Below are 26,238 nucleotides of genomic sequence, written 5' to 3' on the forward strand. Positions count from 1 at the left end.
TGTCAAATGATCATTTCATTCAGCTGAATGAAAATCACTACCAACATAGAATTCTATACCCAGCAAACATTATCTTCAAGAGTAATGGTGAAATAAAAACATTTTCAGGCAACATTAAAAACGCCATCAAAAAACTGAGCGCCGTCCCCCTGAGAAGAAGAACAAGACAAGGATGCCCATTATCACTACTCTTATTCAACATACTACTGGAGGTTTTGGCCAGAGCAATTAGGCAAGAGAAAGGAATAAAAGGAATCCAAATAGGGAGCAAAGAAGTGAAACTCTCGCTGTTTGAAGACTACATGATCTTATATATAGAAAACCCCAAAAAATCCATTGGAAGACTAATAGAAATAATTAACAACTACAGTAAAGTTGCAGGGTACAGAGTCAACTTACAAAAATCAGTTGCTTTTCTACACTGCAACAACGAACTTACAGAAAGAGAACTCAAAAATATAATTCCATTTGCAATTGCAACCAAAAAATTAAGTACCTAGGAATAAATTTAACCAAGGAGGTGAAGGACTTATACAAAGAAAACTATAAGACATTACCGAGAGAAATTGATAATGACTTAAAGAGATGGAAAGAGATTCCTTGCTCGTGGATTGGAAGAATAAACAGTTAAAATGTCCATAATACCCAAAGCAATCTACAGATTCAAAGCAATCCCTATCAGAATCCCAATAACATTCTTCATGGAAATAGAGCAAAGAATACTAAAATTCATATGGGGCAATCAAAGACCCCGAATTGCTAAGGCAATCATGAGAAAAAAGAACAAAGCTGAAGATATCACAATCCCTGACTTCAAAATGTGCTACAAAGCCATAGTGGCCAAAACAGCACGCTACTGGTACAAAAAACAGGCACACAGATCGATGGAACAGAACTGAAAGCCCAGAAATAAAACCACACATCTATGGACAGCTAATCTTCGACAAAGGTGCCAAGAACATACAATAAAGAAAAGATAGTCTCTTCAATAAATGGTGTTGGGGAAACTGGACTGCCACATGCAAAAGAATGAAGATAGACCACTATCTCATGCCATACACAAAAATAAATTCAAAATGGATCAAAGACTTGAAGATATGTCCTGAAACTATAAAACTCCTGGAAGATAATATTGGTAGTACACTCTTAGACATCGAACTAAAAAGGATCTTTTCAAATACCATGTCCTCTCAGACAAGGGAAACAAAAGAAAAAATAAAGCAGTGGGAATTCATCCGACTAAAGAGCTTCTGCAACACTAAAGAAACTAGGATCCAAACAAAGAGACAACCCAGCAATTGGGAGAAAATATTTGCAAATTGTATATCTGACAAGGGGTTAATCTCCATAATATGTAAGGAACTCACACAAATGAACAATAAAAACGCAAACAACTCAATCAAAAAGTGGGCAGAGGAGATGAACAGACATTTTTCCAAAGAACATATACAGATGGCCAATAAACACATGAAAAGATGTTCAACGTCACTAATCATCAGGGAAATGCAAATCAAAACTACACTAAGATACCACCTGATGCCTGTTAAAATGGGTGTAATCACTAAGACTAAAAATAACAAATGTTGGAGAGGGTGTGGAGAGAAGGGAACCCTCACACATTGCTGGTGGGAACGCAAACTGGTGCAGCCACCATGGAAAACAGTATGGAGATTCCTCAAAAAACTAAAAATACAACTACCATATGACCCAGCTATCCCACTACTGGGTGTCTACCTAAACAATTTGAAATCAACAATCCAAAGTAACATATGTATCCCGATGTTCATTGCAGCACTATTCACAATAGTCAAGACATGGAAGCAACCCAGGTGCCCATCAACTGATGATTGGATAAAGAAGATGTGGTATATATATATATATATATATATATATATACAACGGAATACTACTCAGCCAGAAAAAAGGCAAATTCATGCCATTTGCAATAACATGGAAGGACCTAGAGGGAATTATGCTAAGCTAAATAAGCCAGTCTGAGAAAGACAAACACCAGATGATTTCACTCATATGTAGAATATAAACAAGCATATGGACAAAGAAAACAGTTCAGTGGTTACCAGGGGAAGGGGGGTTGGGGGGCACTGGGGGTGAAGGGGAGCACTTATGTGGTGACTGTCAAGAAATAATGTACAACTGAAATCTCACATTGATGTAACTATCATGAACTCAATAAAAAAAAAATCAAAGGAAATAATGACATCAGAAGCCTGATATAAATAAAAATATAAAGACTGTTATTCAAAAAGAAGGAAAATAATTCCAAGTATGAGGCTTGAGGTATAGGAATGAGTGAAGAGAAATAAAAAATGGTAACTATGTACATAAATCTATGTGGACATTAACTGTATAAAACAAGTAAAACAAAATTTGTAAGGTATGTAAAGAATATATAGAATTGAAATACATGACAACAACAGCTTATAAGCAGAGAAGAGTGGCAATGGAGTTAAAATGTTCTAAGCTTCTTACATTCTCCAGGAGGACAGCAAAAGCATCAGTTAACATAAGATTTGATAGGTCATTGCTGCACGTTGCAAATTTTAGAGCAACCCCTAAAAGAATGGTAAAAACGTATATGACTCCCAAAATAACAAAGAGGAAAAATAATAATTAATAATAATCTCAAAGAAGACAAGGAAGTGGGGGGGCAGGGGAAAGGAATATAGTACATGTTGGGGAAAATGGAAACCACATAGTAAGATGATGGATTTAAAACCATACATATGAGAAATTGCCATAAATGTAAATGCATTAAATTTGCCACCAAAAAAATGGGTTATCAGATTGAACTTTTAAAAAATTTAACTATATGCTGTTTACAGGAAGCACATCTAAAACATAAGGATCAAGAAAGTCAAAAATAAAGGACAGGAAAAAAATACCTTATAACACTAACCTTAAGGAAGTTGGTTTATCCATTTTAATATCAGGAGAAAAACTAAAGCCAAAGGTACTAATAAAGTTAAAGAAAGCAATGTCAAAATGATAAAAAATTTAATTTACCAAGTACAAATAATAGCTCTAACCTTGTATGTACCTAATACATGGCTTCATATACAGACGTTTCTTCCTATATGAAGTTTCAATATACAAATATTTACCAAAACATCTTATAAAATTCTTATCCAAAATTTCTATTTAAGAAAACAACTTGCTAGATCTGCAAATGTGTCATAACAAAAACTATCCAAGTTGCTCATAAGTCCAGGTGAAATGCATCATGCTAACTTCCCAATCCTTTCCCCAAATGCTTAGACCTTTATAGACTCTTGATTTCTTCTGTCAGACACCTCGAGTCCAATCAATCCAGGCTTAATTTTGATGGTTTGTTTCTTCTTACAGTACATTATGTTCATTGCAACGAAGAAGGATAACATAATTTTTATTGTGCAACATTTTCATACAAATGTACCCACTAATAAGTTTAATATGTACAGTCATGCATAACTTAACACTTAACAATAGGGATACAATCTGATAAATGCATCATTAGGCGATTTTGTCATTGCACAAACACCACAGTGTTACCAAACCAGGCCATTTTGCCTGCTGTACAGTATGCCAATCACTGAGACGGCAAGTTTTGAGGCAGAGAAAGGGTTTATTCACAAGGCATCCAAGTAAGAAGATGAGAGAACAAGTCTCAAATCTGTCTCCCTGAAAATGAGGATTAGGGATATTTATGAGATAAAGGGGCCAAGTGGTCTGAAGTGTTGGGATAAATGATTGCAGGTAAGGAAAAGTGAGGTAATTGATGTTCTGCAAGCATAGTTTAGCTTCATGGCTTTTTCATAGAACGCATGTTCACAAGATGGTGGCATTAGCATTATCTGAGAGTAGAGTTTTCCGTCCCCAGTGTCAGAGGTCACCTATTGGACATTTGTGCAGGCTCAGTTGATGAGTCAGTGTTTTAAATCAGCCTGAACTGGACAAAGGGTCGACTGTCAGTTCCTGAAAAACAACTTACCATGCTGACCCAAGCATCAGAGATGTCATCTATAATGAACCTAGTGAGAGTCTGATAATATATTGCTTATCTACATAACTTTTAAGAATAATCATTAATGGCTATCTGGCCATAAGTTTCAATAGAGTGTACTTACACAAACCTCGATGGTATAGCCTACCACACATTTAGGTTATATGGTACCAAGCTATGGGACCACTGTGGTATAGGTGGTTTGTCATTGACCAAAACAGCATTGTGTGGTGCATGACTATATTAAATAATTAGGTAATTTGTTTTATTGTTTGCTGTATAGTGCAGAAATCTGTTGTGGATTGTGATATAGTGATTTATAATAAGAAATATGTAATAAGGTATTTATTTGGCCTTTGTTCTTCATTTCTGACTCACAGCTCCCAAAACCCTTGTAATTTCCTAAGTGATTAGAACAATAGCAATCTTTTGTTATAATATTTAGTTTTTGTCCTTGGTTCCTGAAATAGCTTCAGATCAATAAAAGCAAAATGGGTGTCTTTTGTTATTCATAACAAACTCCTTTCACCACACCTGAGCTTATGTTAATGAGATTATTTTTGGAAAGCCCTTAGATAACCTAAGGATGGTGGCTGGGACCAGCCATGTGATTAGAAGGTTGGAACTTTCAGCCCCAGCCCCACCCCCAACCTCCAAGGAGCAGAGAGGAGCTTGAGGTTGAATTAATCACCAATGGCCAATGATTTAATCAATCATGCCTATATAATGAAACTTCCAAAGAAACCCAAAAGGATGGGGTTCAGAGAGTTCTCCGATTGGTGAACAATGTGCCACGGGGGGTGATGCATCAAACATCCTGTGGACAGACGCTCCTGTGCTCAGGACCCTTCTGAACCTCATCCTATGTATCTCTTCATCTGTATCCTTTAATACCCTTTGTAATAAACCAGTAATCTAGTAAGTAAACTGTTTTCCTGACTTGTGTGGGCTGCCCTAGCAAGTTAATCAAACCAACAAGTTAAAAATTAATATGAAATAGATGGTTTTCTAGAAAATAAAAATTAGTGAAATTGACTAAGAAGATTTAGAAACCCTAAGCCTCAAAAATCATAAAAAAGGGAAATCAAATCATCCCTCCCAAAAAGGAGTATGTGGTTGAAGAAATAGTCTTAAACAGACAAAAAGTCTAGAGAAATTTACAAGTAAATTTAACCAAATTTCTAAGAGACATGTACCTACATGCTATGGTCTAAATGTTTATGTCCCCCCAAAATTCATATGTTGAAATCCTAATGGCCAAAGATGATGGTCTTAGGAGGCAGAGCCTCGGGAGGTGCTTGGGTCACAAGGGTAGTGCTCTCATGAATGGGATTAGAGCCTTATAAAAGAAACCGCAGGGAGACCCCTGGACTCCCCTTCTACCACGTGAGGACACATCAAGAAGGTGCCACCTATGAACTAGGAAGAGGGCCCTGACCAAAATGTCATTACACTGATGACTTGATATGGACTTCCCAGCCTCCAGAACTGTGAGAAATAAATTCCTGTCATTTTTTGTTATAGCAGATAAGGCAGACTAAGATACTCCACTACCGGTAAATTTAACCAAACTGTTCAGAAAACAGAAAAAGAAGAAAAGCGTTCTGACTCATTCTACAAAGTTAACACAAACTGATTCCAAACTAGAAGAGGACCAAAAAGAAAACTGTGGGTCATCTCACTTGTGGATGGAGATGCTTGGATCAAATCTTACCATGTATTTCAAGAATGCCATGTCACAGTTGTGCCAGATTTAGTCAATCAGCACTCAACATCTATCTCCTCTCCTTCGTTGTGCCTACCAGTGCTTCAGAGGATGGAAAGTTGTGAAGTACATTTTCCAAACTCCTTTCCAACTATTTTCCTGATGAAATTTGTAAACACCAATTAAATTCAATAGTGTGAGACTTGGAAGTAAAAATGAAGCAGGAGCTAGTTTCCTGCTTGTGTTTCTGCAGATAGCCAAGGTCATAAACTGTGGATTTCCAGATGTAATTGTTGTGGCTAGACTGAGTATGCCAGTGTCCCAGCCTCTTGTGGGTAGAGAGAGAATTGTGGCATGGAGGCAACTGCTTCTGGATCCTGAAATCACTACTACTGCGGTATGATATTGGACCCAAAAGTGTTTGTCAAAAACCCCCAATTCTCATTAATCCAGTCTCCAATTAATTATCTTCCATATATGGACTTTGGGTGCACAAACACATTTGAATCATAATTTGAGATTCATAATACACTATTCTTGACATTCTTGCTTTATTTTGTTGTGTTTGATGTTTATTATACAAACACCACTGCCCTATACAAAAACTAGAACTTCGTCTATCACAAGCCTGTGTGCTCCTCCCAGTCCCACCCCCTGCCTATCATCCAAATGTAAACATTATATTGGGCTTTGTGTTTAGCAAATCCTTGATTTGTTTTCACTTTTACCATACATATATGTGCCAAAAAATATAAGCATACTATGCAGAAGTTCTCCCAGCTTAAAGTTATCCCTACAGAACAACTCTTCAGTTTAATACCCACATTTCATAGACCTTAGATCTCTCTTAATACGGCATTTGCTGGATGATGTTTATATAGGAAAAATGTAGATTTATGTACTTTCCAATGTGGTTGTACCAATATAAACTCAAATCAGCAATGTATAAGAGATCTCATTTATCTGCATCTCCTCCAACTCTTGGTATTATCTGTTTCCTAATTTTTGCCATTAAAATGGGCATGAAATAGGGCTGGCCCAGTGATGTAGTGGTTAAGTTTGCACGCTCCACTTCTGCAGCCCAGGTTTCGCAGGTTTGGATCCCAGGTGCAGACCTAGCACTGTTCATCAAGCCATGCTGTGGCAGCATCCCACATAAAATAGAGGAAGATTGGAACAGATGTTAGCTCAGCGACAATCTTCCTCAATCAAAAAGAGGAAGATTGGCAACAGGTATCAGCTCAGGGCCGGTCTTCCTCACAAAAAAACAAAAGGATGGGTACAGAATAGTAATTATGGTGTTCTTGACTTGCAGTTCTTAAATTATGAGTGAAGTTGAGCATCTCTCTATAAATATGTTTATTGGATTATGTATTACCTCTTCTATGAAATGCTCTTCAAATATTTTGCCCATTTTTTGTCTCTCTAATTGATTTGTGACAGTTGCTTATATGTTCTTGGTATTAATACTGTGTTAGTCATAGTCTTTGAAATATCTTCTCCCAGTTCAATTTTTTCTAATTTTCTTTATAGTATTTTTATGAACATAATTTTAGTATAAAACAACTTTTAATTATTTTCCTTCTCAGTATACATAGTTTGTATCTTTTTTAAAAAAAATCTTGCTATGGTAGCCCACCTTCAAGATGGCCCTCAATGATTCTCACCTTCTGCTATTCATGCCTTTGGGTAGTCCTCTTCTTTATTATATCATGTTTGGTCTATGTGACCAGTGGAATGCACCAGAAGTTATGGGGTTTGACTTCTGAGACTAGATCATAATAGACATTGATGCCTTACTTGCTCTCTTAGATTAGTCACTCTGGTGGAAGCCAGCCACCACATTGTGAGGAGATTCAAGTAACCCTATGGAGAGTTCCCTGTGGTGAGGAATTGAGGCCTCCAACCAATAGCCACTAACATGTTTCCAGCCATGTGAGTGAGACATCTAGAATGTTGATCCTTCAGCTCTTGCCAGGCCTTCAGATGATTGCAGTCCCAGTCACCATCTTGATCAAAAGGATTTCTCAATGGCATTTTGAGGAAGGAGGGTCATAATTTTCAAAAGTTACCTCCTTATGAATCTTCTAATAGACCAAATAGTGCAATATCTGGCAAAAGACATGTTTGTGAAAAGAAGTATGAAGAAAGGAAAGAAAAGAATGAATAACAAATTAAAGAAAAAAACAAAGGAAGGAAGAGCTCATTCTGTCATTGGAAAAGATGGAACTATCTGTGGAAAAGAGGAAGCTAGAAGAGAGATGAAGGGAGAAAGGCATCCAAATATTTCCATGAACTTCTATGATAAGGATTATACATAAATTATAAGAGGAAATTGTCATTTTATGGTAGGTCTCAACTTTAAAGGCATCGATGAATAAAGTCTCACTCATAGGTAGATCTTCTTCATCTCACATATTGAATGCCTACTAGAATCACAGAAAACATCATTCCAGCCCCATCCTCTCTGATTCCAGAAAACTATTGAAGCACATTCCTCTGCAGAAAAATTGGGCTCATTCTGATGCCATAATCTAAAGAGAAACACAGGGTAAAAACACTTCTGTAATAAATGCATAGTGGTTGATTAGAAAACATGTAGGGTTGGGGTTGAACAGAATGGGGTTCAGGATGAAAGACGATCCCAATGATTGCTCTCCTCTTCTCATACTGCCTTCCTTGAAAACCTCAAGTGAGGACCCACACATTCACAGTTGCTCCTCTAACATTCTCCTGGCAAAATTTTTATGAAACAGAGCAATCTTGGACCTTTCCCCTAGACTCTGATCTTTATTTCCTCCTCTATATAGAACCCTTACCCTAACCCAGGTTATTAAACAGTTCCTTTGTTAGTGGCATCTAATAAACAGTCCTTCATTTGTATACTCTTATCAACTTCCAAAGTTTCTCTATTGTCATGGAGCTACCTTAAATGAGTGTCAGGTGCTTGAGTCTGGACATAAGAAGTTATCACGCCTTCAAGGAATACAATCTATGGTAGGGGGTGGGGGTCGTGGGAGTAGGACATTATTTTTGGAATTAAGAGACTGGTTTTGCTACTGACTCATTTTACCCTTAAAGAAGAAATTTAATCTCCCAGGTATTAGATTCTTTATCTATAAAAGTAGAAATCATAATAAGGTCCCCAAATAGCTCACAAGATTGTGTGAGAATCAAATAAGATAATGTGTAATTAAATTCTGAGTTTGTTTAAGCCATAAATAAACAGTATTGTTATATAATTATCCTACTAGAACTGAACATAGTTATCACTTAAATATTTCAAATTTTATTAATTGGATAAAAATTCAACTGAAGTGTCTACATGTGTTTTAGAGGCAGTGAAATATAATGGTCAAGAGTACCGTCTTTGGAATTAGATAGACATGGAATTAAGACTCAGTTTCTCATCATACTAGTTTATTGACCTTGAACAAATTATTCAATTTTTTCATCAGTAAAATGAGTTCTGAAAAAGAAGTTTTCAAGAAGTTTAAGTGAGATAATGCATTCACTTAATAAGAGCTTAATAATTATTAGGATCTGTTATCATCATTATGACTATTAGTGTTATCATTAATAGTCACTGCTAACAAATTTCCCTAAGTTTTTTATTTAAACAAGGCCCTGTGTTTCATTAATCTGAGTCTGCGCTCACCTGACATTTTCCTTGTAAGGTGTCTTATCAATCCATTGCCAATTGCCATTGCCTTGTGGATCTGAGAGTCCCAGAAAATAAGAAAGAGATTCATTCAGCTGCTGGATGATGAAATTCTGCATGAAGAAAAAGAGGGTGTCATAAATTGAAATTTCTAGACTGAACAGAATAAAAGCTCTTTATAGCTCTAAAGAGAAAAGAAATGTAAGGTGTGATGAACAGTCACATGATGGCTCATTGGATAAGAGAACAGGCCAAAAACACCAACGTCATCACAAGATGATGATGAATTCACATCGCAAATAGAATTTATTCTTTTCTTTACCAAGAGAAAGAATTCCTTACACGTAAAACGTATGTCACTCTTGGAGCTTCCATCATTTTTTAATTTTGTAAGTTTAGATGTGTTCCATCTTATTTCTGATTGTTTTTCAGTGAAATTGCACTTGGCTTATCAAAATTCAAATTTGTTTCTCTACTCTCCTAAGTAGTACTTCTCTAAGAAGTAGTAAATTACTTGTAAAAGTTAAACATAAAGGAGTGCTTACTAGATGTTAACTGTAGTGATTCATTTCTTAAAAAATTATTACTTTTGTTTTCCCATTTGGGCCTCTATATTACCTTTTTGATCTATCTAGATTGTTTTCCCGTAGGTAATTTCTTTGAGGTAAATGAAATTATTTTTTAATTGATTTTGAATTGAACCTGCAGGCTTAAGAAAAATTTCCTGTGTATTGTCCTGAGATTCTCTGACATAAAGCAAATAGTCTGTGGAAGAGAGGCTGCTCTTAAGCCAAGGCTGTTTTATAAAACATAAGGAAGTTTCCCCGACATTAATTCCTGTTGTTAAAAGTACTCTGCTAGTCATGGAGTAGTATTGTTATCTGCCAAGGCATTTTATATATTTCAATGATTTTAAAAAGCAAACACCCATTTCACTTTTTGGTATTACCATTGCAGTTTAAGTGTATCTGTAGCTTGATATTGAGGATTTTAAAAAGGAGAGAGAGAAAGGAAGAATGCCTCATATTCCCAAATTGCCTAACTAATTTTAGTGAACAAGAATAGATACATTTTTCTTGAGGTATAATTTGCATACAACATTATATTAGTTTCAAGTGTACAACACAATGATTCTCTATTTGTATATATTGTGAAATGGTCACTACAATTACTCTAGTTGACATCTGTCACCATACATAATTACAGAATTTTTTTCTTGTGATGAGAACTTTTAAGATCTATTCTCTTAACAACTTTCAAATATGCAATACAGAATTATTAACCATAGTCACAATGCAGTACATTACATCACCATGATTTATTTATTTTATAACTAGAAGTTTGTACATTTTGACTCCTTTCACCATTTCACCCACCCTCTATACTCTGCTAATTCTATTCTTTCTATGAGCTTGGAGTTTTGGGGGTATTTTTTGATTCCACACATAAATGAGATTATATGATATTTGTCTTTCTCTTTCTGATTTATTTCACTTAGCATAATGCTCTCAAGTTTCCTCCGTGTTGTCACAATTGGCAAGATTTTCTCCTTTTTTATGGCTGAATAATATACCATTGTATATATATGCTACATTTTCTTTATTCATTCATCTGTCAGTTGACACCTAGGCTGTTTCCATATTTTTGGCTCCCATAAATAATGCTGCAATGAACATGGTGGTGCATATATCTTTTTGCGTTAGTGTTTTGCATTTTTTTGGATAAATGCCAGAAAAAGCTAAAAACACTAGAAGTGGGATTGCTGGATCATACAGTAGTTCTATTTTTAGTTTTTTGAGGAACCTCCATACTGTCTTCCATAGTGGCTGTGCCAGTTTACATTCCCACCAACAGTGCACAAGGGTTCTCTTCTTTCCACATCCTTATCAACACTTGTATTTGTTGTCTTTTTGATAATAGCCATTCCAACAAGTGTGAAGTGATACCTCATTGTGGTTTTGATTTGCATTTCCCTGATGACTGTTGATATTCAACATCTTTTCATGTACTTATTGTCCAGCTGTATGTATTCTTTGGAATGATTCAGATCCTATGCCCATTTTTTACTTGGACTGCTTGGTTTCTGCTTGGTTTTGGTTTTTGGGGGGTTTTTTGCTATTGAGTTGTGTAAGTTCTTTGTATGTTTTCAATGTTAAGTCCTTATCAGATATATGATTTGCAAATACTTTCTCCCATTTAATAGGTTGCCTTTTTATTTTGTTGATGGTTTTCTTTGCTGTGAAGAAGTTTTTAGTTTGGTGTAGTCCCACTTATTGATTTTTGCTTTTGTTGCCTTTGCTTTTGGTGTCAAATCCAAAAAATCATCACCAAGACCAATGTCAAGGAGCTTACCACCTATGTTTTCTTCTAGGAGTTTTACAGTTTCAGGTCTTACATTAAAGTCTTTAATCCAGTTTTTTTTTTGACATTGCCTACACAGAGTATAAAAAAAGAAAACACTATAGAGAGAGAAAAAAATAAAATAAAAACAAAAATGGAGAGAGTTTATGTTGTCTCTAGCACTGTATGGAAGAGAAAACATATCTTCTGCAGTGGGACAATTTTTTTCTTTAATCCATTTTGAGTTAACTTTTGTGCATGGTGAAAGATAGTGGTCTGGTTTCATATTGTTGCATGTGGCTTTCCAGTTTTTCCGACACTATTTACTGAAGAGACTGTCTTTTCCCCATTGTATATTCTTGTCTTCTTTGTCATAAATTAATTGACCATATATTTCTGAGTTTATTTCTGTGCTCTCTATTCTGTTCCATCCATCTGTGTCTGTTTTTATGACAAAAATATACTGCTTTGATTACTACAGCTTTGTAATATATTTTGAAATTAGGGAGCATTATCCCTCTAGTTTTGTTCTTTCTCAAGATTGCTTTTGCTATTTGGGGTCTTTTGTGGTTCCATACAAATTTTAGGATTGTTTGTTCTATTTATGTGAATAATGCCATTGGAATTTTGATAGAAATTATATTGACTCTGTAGATTGTTTTGGGTAATATGAACATTTTAACAATATTAACCTTCTAATCCATGAGCACAGAATATCTTTCCATTTATTTGTGTCCTTTTCAATTTCTTTCATCAATGTCTCATAGTTTTCAGTGTACTGGTCTTTAACCTCCTTAGTTAAATATATCTTGACGTGTTTTATTCTTTTTGATGTAAATGCAGTTGTTTTCTTAATTTCTCTGATAGTTGATTATTAGTGTGTAGAAATTCCTCAGATTTCTGTATTTTGATTTTGTATTCTGCAACTTTACTGAAGCCGTTTATTAGTTCTAACAGTTTTTTGGTGGAGATATGGGGTTTTCTATATATAATATCGTGTCATCTGCAAATAGTGACAGTGTTACTTCTTTCTTTATGATTCGGATTCCTTCTATTTCTATTTCTTTCCTAATTCCTCTGGCTAGGATTTCTAATACTATGTTGAATAAAAGTGGTAGAGTGGGCATCCTTGTATCGTTCCTGATCTTCTAGGAAAAGCTTTCATCTTTTCACCATTGAATATGATGCTAGCTGTGGGCTTATCATATATTGCCTTTATTATGTTGGGGTACCTTCCCTCTATACCCACTTTGTTGAGAGTTTTTATCATAAATTGATGTTGAATTTTTTCAAATGCTTTTTCTGCATCTATTGAATTGGTCCTATGATTTTTAGTCTTCCTTTTGGTAATGTGATGTGTCACATTGATTTGTGGATGTTGAACTATCCTTGCATCTCTGGAATAAATCTCACTTGATCATAGTGTATGAGCCCTTTAATGTATTGTTTAATTCAGTTTGCTAATATTTTATTGAGAATTTTTGCATCTATGTTTATCAGGGATATTGGCCTATAATATTCTTTTCCTCTGGTGTTCTTGTCTGGTTTTCATATCAGGGTAATGCTGAACTCATAAAATGAGTTTGGACGTGTTTCCTCCTCTTCTATTTTTTGGAAGAGTTTGAGAAGGATTGGTACTAATTCTTCCCTGAATATTTGGTAGAATTCACCAGTGAAGCCATCTGGTCCTGGACTTTTGTTTGTTGGGAGGTTTTTGACTACTGATTAAGATATCTTACTAGTGATTGGTCTGTTCAGATTTTCTATTCCTTTATGAGTCAGTCCTGGGGTTGTATGTTTCTAGGAATTTATTCATTTATTCTAGGTTGTCCAATTTGTTGGTGTATTATTGTTTGTAGTAGTCTTTTATGATCCTGTGTATTTCTGTGGTATCAGTTGTAATGTCTCTTCTTTCATTTCTGATTTTATTTATTTCAGTCCACTTTTTTTTCTTGGTGAGTCTAGCTAAAGATTTGTCAATTTTGTTTATCTTTTAAAAAAAACCAGCTCTTGGTTTCATTGATCTTTTCTTTTGTCTTTTAGTCTCTATTTCATTTATTTCTGCTCTGATCTTTGTTATTTCCTTCTACTAACTTGGGGCTTTATTTGTTCTTCTTTTTATAGTTCCTTGAAATGTAAAGTTAGGTTGTTTATTTGAGATTTTCCTTGTTTCTTGAGGTAGACATTTATCACTATGAACTTGTAACTTGAATTTATCACTTGTAACTGCTTTTGCTACATCCCATAAGTTTTGGTTTGTTGTATTTTCATTTTCATTTGTCTCAAGATATTTTTTTGTTTCTCTTTTGATTTTTTTCATTGACCCATGGGTTGTTCAGCAGCATGTTGTTTAATTTGCACATATTTGTGAATTTTCCAGTTTCTTATAATTATATCATTTACAATCAGCTGGAGATCTTCAATCTTCGAAAGATAATATTGGCAGAATCTACTGCCTGCCTTCCCCTCTTTCAGCTCCACTTGCTGTGCTCCATCAAGCACCATTTTCCCTCTTCAGCAGAGACAACCTGCATCTGAGCCACCTTGGCACACAGGCCAAATATGTACCTTTTTGATCTGTTGTTATTTTGATTAAAAAGTAGTTGCAGGCAATATTTGTGATGTATCCAACATTGAAATTTGCTATTGTAATTATAACATTCTCATTATTTTACAGACACAACTTCTATGTACTGAAACACAGGGTTCCAGGCTTCTAAAAAAGCTCTGCACAGCAAAAGAAACAATCACAAAATGAAAAGGAAACCTACAGAATGGAAGAAAATATTTGCAAACCAGCTACCAGATAAGGGGCTAATATCCAAAATACATAAAGAAATTACAAACTCAACATAGGGAAATAAAGTTTAAAAATCCAATTAATAAATAAGCAAAGGACACAAATAGACATCTTTCCAAAGATTGCATACAAATAGCCAATAGGTGCTCAACATTACTAATCATAATGGAAATGTAAATCAAAACCACAATGAGATATCTCCTCACACCTTTTGGATGGCTAATAGCAAAAGAAAAGAGATAATAAATGCAGTTGAGAATGTGGAGAAAGAGTCCCTGTGTGCACTGTTGATGGGAATGTAAATTGGTACAGCAACTATGAAAAACACTATGGAGGTTACTCAGAAAATTTAAAATCGCACTGGCATATGACCCAGTAATCTCACTTCTGGGTATATATTAGAAGGAAATTAAATCACTATATTGAAGGTAGATCTGCAACTCCATGTTTATTGGAGTATTATTTACAATAGCTAAGATATGGAAACAACCCAATGTCCATAGATGGATGAATGGATAAAGAAAATGTGGTGTATATATATACAATGTAATATTATTCAGCCATAAAACTGAAAGAAATGCTGCCATATGTGACAACATGGATGAACCTAGACGACATTATGCTAAGTGAAACAAGTCAGAGAGAGAAAAACAAATACTGTATGGTCTGACTTACACATGGGATCTAAAAAAGCCAAACTCATACAACCAGAGACGATAATGGTGGTCCAGGTGATGAGGGCGTAGGGGAAATGAGGAGATGTTAATCAAAGGGTACTAAATTCCAGTTATAAGATGAGTAAGTTCTGGGGATCTAATGTACAGACAGCACAGTGAATATAGTTAACAATACAGTATTGCCTACATCAAAGTTGATAAGAAAGTAGAACTTAAATGTTCTCACCACCAAGAAAATGGTAATTTTGTAAGTTGATGGATGTGTTAACTGACATTTTGTGGTCATGATTTTGCAACATATATATGTATCAAATCATCACATAGTACACCTTAAACTTATATAATATTTTATGTCAACTGTATCTCTTTAAAGCTGGAAAAACTGTTAGAACTAACAAAAAATTCAGCAAGGTTTAGGATACAAAATCAATATACAAAAATCAGTTGCATTTCTATACGCTAGTAATAAACAATCTAAAAAAGAATTAAGAAAGCAATCCCATTTACAATAGCGTTGAAAAAATAAAATACTTAGGAATAAACTTAACCAAGGAAGCAAGAAACTTGTAATCTGAAAACTACAAAACATTTTTGAAAGAAATCAAAGAAAACACAAATAAATGTGAAGATATCCATGGTCATTCATGGGGTCATTCATTGTTAAAATGTCCTTACTACCCGAAGCAGTCTACAGTGCCATTCCTATCAAAACTATAATGGTGGGGTTTTTGGGGGTTTTTTTTCCCATTGAAATAGAAAAAAAACCCCTAAAATTCATATAGAAATTCAAGGGACACATAATAGCCAAAATAATCTTGAAAAAAAAAAAGAACAAATTTGGAAGCCTCACACTTTGTGATTTTAAAACCCATTACAAAGCTATAGCTCTCAAAGCAGTATGATACTGGCATAACAACAGACATATACCCCAATGGAACAGAACAGAGTCCAGAAATGAACCTTTGCATATATGGCCAAATGATCTTCAACAAGGTTCCAAAACTACACAACAGGGTAAGGATAAGCTCTTCCACTATGGTGTTGGAAAAACTGGATATCCACATGCAGAAGAATGAAGATAGACCATTACCTTACACCATATACAAAAATTAATTCAAAATAGAAGACCTAAATGTAAGACCTAAAGTTATAAAAATCCTAGAAGAAAACGTAAGGGAAAAGCTTTATGACATTGGATTTGGCAATAATTTCTTGCATATCATACCAAAAGCACAGGGAACAGAGAAAAAAAGAGACTAATGTAACTATATCAAACTTAAAAACTCTGTGCATCAAAGGAAATAATCAAGAGTAAAAAGGCAACCCATGGAATAGGAGAAAGTATTTGCAAATCGTATATCTGATAAAGGGTTAATATCTATAATATATAAAAACTCCTACAACTCAATAACAAAAAAACAAACATCCCAATTTTTAAAAATGGGTGAAGGATTTTAATATTTTGTAACAACGTACAGTGACAAATGTTAACTAGACTTACTGTGGTGATCATTTCACAATATATATAAATATTTAATCATTATGTTGTACACCTGAAACTAATATAATGTTATATGTCAATTATACCTCAATAAAAATATAATAATAAAAAAATGGGCAAAAGACTTAAATAGACACTTCTTTAAAAAAGGTATACAAATGATCAACAACTATATGAAAATATGCTTAATATTGTTAATCACTTGAGAAATGCAAATCAAAACCATGGTGAAACATCACCTCACACCCATTAGGATGGCCAATATCAAACTAAAGAAAAAGAAGACAAGTGTTGTCAAGGATGTGGAGAAATTGGAACCCTTGAGAACTCTTTGTGGGAGTGTAAAATAGTGCAGCCACTATGTAAAACAGGTGGTTGTTCCTCAAAAACTTAAAATTAGAATTACTATATGATCCAGCAATCCCACTTCCAAGTATATATCCAAAATAATGGAAAGCAGGACCTCAAAGAGATATTTGCACACTTATGTTCATTGCAGCATTATTCATGATAGCCAAGAGGTGAGAGCATCCCAAATGTCCATCAATGTATGAATGGATAAACATTATGTGGTATAAGTATATATAATGGAATATTATTATGCCTCAAAAAGGGAGAAAACCCTGTCACATGATACAACATGGATAAACTTTGAGGACACTATACTAAGTGAAATCAGGCAGTCACAAGAAGACAATACTGTATAATTCCTTACACAAGGTATCTAAAATAGTCAAACTCAAGAAACAGAAAGTAGAAGGGTGGTTGCCAGGAGCTGGGGGGAGGGAGAAATGGGTAGTTGTTGTTCAATGGATATAGAGTTTCAGTTTTGCAAGATGAAAACTTCATAGAGATCTTTTTGCAACAGTGTGAATATAGTTAACACTACTGAACAGTACACTTAAAAACAGTTAAGATGATAAATTTTGTGTTACTTTTTCCACAATTAAAAAAAATTTTAATGAAAAGTAAAACAGAAGTACCTGCTCTGCTTCTGTGTTGATCACCACCAAATGAGCCCCCATCCCCACACAGTTCTGCTCACTCTTGGTCCAAAAATTTTGTTCAGTGGAAACGAAATAGCAGCTGGAACCAAATGGCTTCCAAGTACTTGGACAGCATCCCCAGACTTTTTCTAGGTTGCATGAAAGAGAAAAGTGCAAGATGAGATAAACAGGAGCAAAGAAGGATGTTATATACACATAAAATTCCAAGGATCTGTGGTTGTTTCTAGAGATAGGCTTCTTAATTCATATATTTACTATTCCCTGAATAATATAATGTTGGGCCATAGAATTGCTTTTAAGTCAACATTCTTAACATTGAATCCTCAATATTTACTAAGGTTTACCTGAAGAATTGCTCTGGATTTTTTGGCAAAAAAATGGTTATCAATGTTTGTCTGTTGTCTGTTCTTCGTATCTCTTGTACATTAGAAGCACCAAGTTCAAAGAGAGTTGCAAATGACTAACACAGGTGTATCTGGAACACCAGTTGTGCTTAGTAATCTTGGGTGAACCACAGGGCCTCAGGTTTTTAAAATGGAAATGATAATTATTCACAGGGTAGTCATGAGAATTGTGCTTCATTAGAATTCTGGCTCCACCATTTATTATGTATGCCTTTGGACAAATTACATAACCTTCTTGAGCCTCAGTTATTTCGTCTTTAATATAGAAATAATAACAGTGCCAACCTCAAAGGGAGTAAATCACGTAATATGTGTGAAGCACTTTAAAAGGTCCAGAAGGTGGAATAATTGCTCATGCATATTACCTATTACTAATTTTTACTCAGTATCAGTCACGTAGGAGTTTAAACAAATATCAGTTCTCTCTCCTTTCCCCTTAGAAGCACCAGTTTGCCACTCTCCTAAGATTAAAAACATCTCTAGTAACCGTATTTAAATCCACTGAAATATTTGATTACATATATATATAATTTTAATATATATATATGTATACTCAATAAGTTGTTTAGACTTACTGGGTTTTGAATTTTTTAAAAGGCATTAAAATATATGTGGTCTTCTTGGGCTTAAGTTTTCATTCCACATCGCTAAGATTCACTCATGTTGTTACATGTAGCTCTATTTTATTCTTTTTTTTGTTTGGTTTTTTTTTTTTTTTGAGGAAGATGAGCTAACATCCACCGCCAATCCTCCTCTTTTTGCTGAGGGAGATTTGCTCTGAGCTAACACCCATGCTCATTTTCCTCTACTTTATATGTGGGACGCCTGCCACAGCATGGCTTGATAAGAGGTGTGTACGTCCACACCCAGGATCCAAACAAGTGAACCCCAGGTAGCTGAAGCAGAGAGTGCAAACTTAACCGCTACGCCACCAGACCAGCCATTTATTCATTTTTTTATATTGTTACATCATTACACATTAAATGACAAGAAACAACCTAAAACCTATTCTTCCTTTTATAATATTACAAAATGAATAAAATATACCATAGCTATATCATTTTAATATTGGCCACTTTTAGAAATCTATCTTAGTTTTGCATTCTGTGCATTATTAAAGATTGATTTTTATAATACTCCTCAAAGCATGTATTAGTGTATTTTTTCATTTAAAAAGCCTAATTTGGCTGACTGTTTTAATGGTGGGAATTGGCTTTGCAAATTAAGTTATATATGCAAACTTTTTTCATACATTGAATATGCTAAATCTTCAGCTCTAAAGTTGACAAAAATATTGAAAGCTGCAATGAACGGAAGTATTTTTCAAAAATATATAATGAAATTAACAATATTTTATCCTCCCAATTGTTCTGAGAATAATGGACTGATCAAGGTGTTTTGTAAGTATAAAAAGACAAGTATAAAGTCATTTGATTACTTCTAAAAGCCTTTTTTGATGTACTTTCCCAAAATTGAGAATGCAAATGACTATGGACTGAGAAATAACATATCTTTCACAAGTTATTCCATTTATTATTCTTTACTTTCAACAACATTGAAGAATAATCTAATCAAATTCTCAGTTAACAGACCATTACAAATAATTTTTGATAATAGAACACTGTTGATTTTCAGCAAATAGCTGAAAAATTTCAAAAAATTGGGTGATATTCTAAGAAAGCTCTTTCTATTCCTATCTACTTATTTAGATAAGATTTATTAGATTGTGTCACTAAATGGAAAAATAGGAATAGAATTGATATTGAATTCTATCTCATTCTAGCAATAATATTACTCAATAATGGGTACATCTGATTGCATTTTTCTAACGTCTCATTCATCACATTAAGAGATGGGCTTCCAATACAGTTTTACTTTATTAGTAATAAGTTATCAAAATTTGTAATAAATTTGTGATGTTTTGAATATTATATCCTGACAATAATTGTAAGATGTCAATCTAGAAGAAATTTTATAACACTTAAAGCCTAATGTTCCACAGGACATAAAACCATTAGACAGACTTATTTACATTTTTCGGTAGATGGGGGAACGTGATGTATTAGTCCAAGGAGGAAAAAGAATGATGTAAAACATCTGACTGTTAAATAATACGTTATTCTCTTTTTTAAAAAAATAGATGATAGGTGTAATGGTATTTAGGCATTAATAGATACATTTTAAAAACAGTTGTAACAGTTTTGTTTTTTAAATGTTAATATTTACAATGTTCCAGAAATTAAAGCCTTTGCTTCTATAAAATGAGAAAAAATTTTTATGTCAAATTAATTGTATAAGAGGGTACAACAATTTTGAAAATCTGTTTGGGGGAGTTTGCAAGCAAAACAGTTTGAAGATCACGAGTCTGGACGGAGCATGGGCCTATTGAAGAAACTGACTTCACCCATACATCTGAACGTCTCAACTCTGACTGGGACTGAGTGGGAAACAAATTGGAGAATTTACAATGTGGATTTCAATTATTTTTTAACTTTAATCAAAATGGAAATTTTGTGTTTGAACTTTTATTTTTTCTTTTCAATGTAATAATAATTCAAAAGACTATTGTTAAAATTTTGGTACTTTTATTTGCTGACACGGCGTTATATAAAATAATTTTATCATATAAACTTATCTGTAATTTGGATTGGTTGTACTGAACAGCCTGGTTGACCATAGTTTTAGGTTGGATATATTTAGGGAGTAAATTTGCAGTCTCTTTTGCTAGACAGATGTGGAGTTAATTTAATTAATATCTATTTCTGTCACATTCATTTCAGAGCATTCTGAAGGCAAAGGCTAAAGTGTCCATTGCTGCTTCCAGGAAGGTATTCTTTAAAACTCCAGTTGTTGTGGAAGTGCCTTCAAAATATGGGAAGAACATTTTCTTTTGTTTCCCTTGCCTGAGTAGACATCATATTCAAAAAGATGCTGCTAAGACCAGTGTCAAAGAGTGTACTGCCTACGTTTTTTTCTAGGAGTTCTATGGTTTCAGGTCTTACATTCAAATCCTTAATCCATTTTGAGTTAATTTTTGCATATGGTGCAGGATAATGGTCTACTTTCATCCTTTTGCATGTGGCTGTCCAGTTTTCCCAACACCATTTATTGAAGAGACTTTCCTTTCTCCATTGTATGTTCTTGACTCCTTTGTCAAAGATTAACTGTCCGTAGATGTGTGGTTTTATTTCTGGCCTTTCAATTCTGATCCATTGATCTGTGTGTCTATTTTTGCGCCAGTACCATGCTGTTTGGATTACTATAGCTTTCTAGCATATTTTGAAGTCAGGGATTGTGATGCCTCCACCTTTGTTCTTTTTTCTCAGGATTACTTTGGCTCTTTGGGGTCTTCTGTTGTTCCATATAAATTTTTGGATTCTTTATTCTATTTCCATGAAGAACACCATTGGGATTCTGATTGGGATTGCATTGAATCTGTAGATTGCTTTGGGTAGTATGGACATTGTAACTATGCTTATTCTTCCGACCCATGAACATGAAATATCTTTGCATTTCTTTATGTCTTCTTCAATTTCTTTCAATAATGTCTTACAGTTTTCAGTGTACAGGTCTTTCACCTCTTTGGTTAAGTTTCTTCCTAGGTATTTTATTCTTTTTGTTGCAATTGTAATTGGGATTGTATTCTTGATTTCTCTTTCTGCTAGTTCATTGTTAGTGTATAGGAATGCAACTGATTTTTTTAAATTGATTGTGTACCCTGAAACTTTGTTGTAGTTGTTGATGGAACTACATTAGACTAAAAAGCTTCTGCAAAGCAAAGCAAACCATGAACAAAATGGAAAGACAACTCATCAACTAGGAGAAAATATTTGCAAGTCATTTTTCAGACAAGACGTTGATTTCCAAAATATGTAAAGAACTCATATAACTCAACAACAACAAAATAACAACCCGATCAAAAAATGGGCAGAGGACATGAACAGACATTTTTCCAAGGAGATGTACAGATGGCCAACAGACATATGAAACGATGCTCAGCATCACTAATTATTAGGGAAATGCAAATCAAAACTACAATGAGATACCACCTCACACTGGTCAGAATGGCTGTAATTACCAAGACAAAAAAACAACAAATGTTGGAGAAGATGTGGAGAAAATGGAAGACTCATACACTGCTGGTAGGAAAGCAAACTGGTGCAGCCACTATGGAAAACCGTATGGAGATTTCTCAAAAAATTAAAAATAGAAATACCATACAATCCAACTATCCCACTACTGGGCATTTATCCAAAGAACTTGAAATCAATGATCCAAAGAGATTTATGCACCCCTATGTTCATTGCAGCATTATTCACAATAGCAAAGATGTGAAAGCAACCCAAGTGCCCTTCTACAGACGAATGGATAAAGAAGATGTGGTGTATATATATATATATGTGTGTATATATATATACACACATACAACGAAATACTACTCAGCCATAAAAAAGACAAAATTGTCCCATTTGCAACAACATGGATGGACATTGAGGGTATGATGTTAAGCGAAATAAGCCAGGAAGAGAAAGACAAATACTACATGATTTCACTCATATGTGAAAGATAACAAATATATGGATAAAGAGAACAGATTAGTGGTTACCATAGGGGAAGGGGGTTGGGGGTTGGGCGAAAGAGACAAAGGGGCACTTGTATATGGTGATGGATAAAAATTAGACTACTGAGGGTGAGCATAATGAAGTGTATTCAGGAATTGATAAACAATAATGTATACTTGAAATTATACACTGTTATAAATCATTATAACCCCAATAAAATTACTTTAAAAAAAAAAAAGATGGGAAGAAGACAATCCTGATAGAATTACGTTTTCCTCCTCAGAAGTGCCACCTCCACAATTGTTTGACCAAAGAACCCCAATGTGTCAAGAAAATCATAGGTCAGAGAGGGCAGAGAAAATCATTTTTCACCACCTTCATGGACCATGTTCTTGCCAAATACCAAAAAAGGGAAAATTCAAACATCTCATGGAAATACAAAGAAAAGTCTGTCCTCTCTTTATTTTTCATGTGTTTTCCACAAGAGCAGAAGAATGAATTATTTAGTTCTTGAAATAGCCAGCATGTGGCATTTATTTGGGTTTCTTTTCTTGAAAGGAGTAAGGCCATAAAGACCACTGCAAACATGCACTTTGCCTTTCTTTGAGTTTTTTCACTAGACATAGTGAAATTCAACTCTTCCAACTCTCCACATACAGTTACTAGGTCAACATTTTAGAGTGGGAGCAATCTCATCCTGAGCCATGGTCCAAGATCCAAACTGACCAGTAATAAAGCTGATACTTGGAATGGAGTTGGGCATTATTAACTGGGAATCTTAGATACCAAAAAGGGAAATTTATCCGTTTGATAAGGGTGAATAGAGGATTATAATTTCTAGGGATGGGTTGAGCACACTACATGGTGTATGTTGGTAGGATTTATTGAGATCAAGTCTGGAGGAGGATTGTTTTGAGGGCAAATCTAGAGCATGATATGAACATTTAAGTTTAATGATATTCCAAAGACATCTAGGCAGAGACTGTACTGAAAAAAAAAAAAGAAAGAAGAAACTGATCTTGAGCTAACTCTGACCTCTTGCTGAGAAAAGACAAAGTCAGATTAAACACTGAAACACCTTACCTGACACACTTGTCCCTTCACTGAAACAGGTTAGACTTGAATAATGTGTTTGTAGTTCAGACAGCTTTTTGCCAGTTCTGTCACATTTAAAATAAGTCACTGTGAAGGAAGAAGAAGGGTTAGTATCATCCATTCTTTTACTATAGAGCCATATGCTTTATAAATCTGGGCTAAGATGGCTTAACTCCAACCACCACCACTCTCTTCTCTCTATGCAAGCCAAATAATGACCATGCTAAATGACTGCTTGCTTATATTCATTTATCTTGTTTGTTTACATGCCTGCAAATTTATGTTTAGCTCTTTCCCCATTGAATTTTAAGCTGTATAATTCTAGGACAGAGACCCTTTCTGTTTTCTACATCAATTAATCACAAATACCTCAAATAGCGAGTGTCACAAAATAATCAATAAATATTTGTTGATTCACTGGCTGTCTGCTTCTTCTTAATTTTAATAATTCTGAAGCAAGCTTGCAAGTTATTTTGATATTTTCTAAAATTTCTGACTACTGGTAGCTACAGATAAACATACAGGGTAAATAACAACCAAGAGAAGCCTTTAAACATTTAGAGACATTTCAGTGTCTCAAATGAACACTAACTTTTATGTTCAAGGGTGAACTTTGACCACAACCTGCTCTATCTCAGGTCTGACTTCATTCTTCACTCATTTCTTTCTTGTCCTTCTATTGCTGAAGCTCAATACTGGCAAACCTTTCTACCTTTCTCTTAGCCTATCTTGGGGTCCTGAATATCTGCTTCCCCTTGATTAATGAAATAACTATTCTTAAATCTTTTTCTCCCTGGCAGTTGCCTATGAAATGTAGAGCAGATCTAACTTTGGTGATAGTTATTTGCGTTTTAATAAAGACAATGAGATTTATTTATATCTCAGAAGGAATTAAAACATGGCCTATTTGAATAGAAAGTCACTTTTACTCCCTCCCTGACTGTTTGATAACTATTTTTAATCACCTTACCAGTGAATACAGAACCAAATTGCAGATTAGAAAGCAAAAAGTTCTTTGAGAATTCTCACAAAGTAAGCTTGAAATATTTATTTAATGACAAACAGAACAGGGAAGAAATATTTTATTCTCTTATATCTCAAATATTTCATTTGAATACTTTTTCCTCTCATATTGGGAGAGACTCCCACATGAAAATCAAAGATCTTAATTTAAAGTATTATGACTATAAAAACGATTATAATTGCACTCTCCATAGAGGGCTTTTGTGACTAGAGAACATGTGATCATTAGTGAACCCAGTAGTGGAAGATGATGTTTTAAAGAATGTCTACAACTAACACACATTCATATGTAAGGTCATGACTGGGAAAATACTAATAAAACCAGGTGAAATAAATCTGGATGCAGAGTCAATTATCGAAAGATTGGGGAAGAGGAGAAAATGGAGGAGGAGCAGAAGAAATCCAGAAAGCATGGCATTCCAAGTAAGAGCTAACATATTAACGGTGTAAAGGAGAACATACATTAGGGAATCTTTATACAACATGAAAGTGAAAGGGATCAAGAGAAGTGGAACCTCAATGAAGAACTTACCCACACAGCTCAAAATGAAACAAGCAGCAATGAGTGCTATGGAAATCAGAGCAACAGACCAGAGCCTCACTTGGAACCACCACGCTGCTTTCTCTGTAAGATCAGCGAGACAAATGCAGTTACTAGGGGGAAAGGAAGCCAGAGTTCCTAAGAAGCTTAGAGCATTGAAGAAACCAGACAAAGAATCTCACAGTGATTAAAAACCCAAAACAAGAAGAGAGCTTAGAAATTCCCCCAGAATAAATGACCAGGTAGTAGCTCTGAAGTCCAAAACAATCTGGGAAAAATTCACTCTCAGCCAACTGTAATTTCTATTTCCTTATTCCTTCTTCTTACGTACTACATTCATCCATTGATTCCCTGTCTTTCTCAGAATGTCGCTTTTGTCTCCCACCTCTCATACCACTGTATTAATATTTGGTTTCTTATTCTTTCAAGTGATTCTGGGTCTAATGAATTATTCCTTCCTTCAATTTCCCATGACCCTACTATTGAGGTCTAATCTCTATTCCTTCAATCTATCCGTTGTCTGCCTCTTCTCTGCAAATGTCCCATCATCTCAGATGATAGAGATAGGTAGAAGTGTATACTGACAACTGAGAAAAGGAATACTCACCTCTACCCTGAGATTGCCCTTCTTGCACCATTATGTGGGCCCCTATGTTCAGAAGATCCAGGAGCCTCTTGTTCTCTCCCTTGAAGATGTTACCCAGAGATCTGGCTTCTTTCAAAGAGGCCAGAGATCAGAGACAAATGGCTAAACATTCTGATGAGGCCAAGAGACTTCCAACATAAAGTGTATCTCAAGGCAGAAGTTGTGGTTTGGACTAAAGTTTCCCAGATTTAAAAATAGCATGAAAAATAAAAGAGGAAACTGAAAAACATTCCCAAAACCGTTCATGAGAACTTTGACAAGAATATTCAGATCATT

General features: G+C 34.7%; 1 protein-coding gene across 2 annotated transcripts; it reads right to left on the reverse strand.

Moving 5' to 3' along the window:
* Window positions 1-6,235: 6,235 nt before the first annotated feature.
* LOC106837443 (C-type lectin domain family 6 member A) lies at window positions 6,236-26,117 on the reverse strand. 2 transcript variants are annotated; one of them, XM_070494432.1, is made up of 6 exons: window positions 25,924-26,117; window positions 25,308-25,400; window positions 23,741-23,839; window positions 17,668-17,819; window positions 9,364-9,479; window positions 6,236-8,239 (listed from the first exon to the last, which is right to left on the reverse strand). In XM_070494432.1, the coding sequence occupies exons 1-6, from the start codon at window positions 25,952-25,954 to the stop codon at window positions 8,095-8,097; spliced, it is 636 nt and encodes a 211-aa protein (XP_070350533.1). In that variant the 5' UTR covers window positions 25,955-26,117; the 3' UTR covers window positions 6,236-8,094. The 2 variants fall into 2 exon arrangements, with proteins under 2 accessions (XP_070350533.1, XP_070350534.1); XM_070494433.1 differs by lacking the exon at window positions 25,308-25,400 and having other exon boundaries at window positions 6,245-8,239; window positions 25,924-26,107.
* Window positions 26,118-26,238: the final 121 nt, after the last annotated feature.

Source organism: Equus asinus, chromosome 22 (assembly GCF_041296235.1).
Source record: "Equus asinus isolate D_3611 breed Donkey chromosome 22, EquAss-T2T_v2, whole genome shotgun sequence".
Lineage (NCBI taxonomy): Eukaryota > Metazoa > Chordata > Mammalia > Perissodactyla > Equidae > Equus > Equus asinus.

Bases quoted from the DNA above. Each gene is read 5' to 3' on its own strand.
- LOC106837443 (XM_070494432.1), bottom strand. From the start codon at position 25,954: ATGGTGCAAGAAGGGCAATCTCAGGGTAGAG. The intron at 23,840-25,307 runs GTAAGTTCTTCA...CTTCCTTCACAG, and splicing joins TTTCATTTTGAGCTGTGTGG to TGACTTATTTTAAATGTGAC. The intron at 9,480-17,667 runs GTACTTCTGTTT...TTCTTCATGCAG, and splicing joins TCAACACAGAAGCAGAGCAG to AATTTCATCATCCAGCAGCT.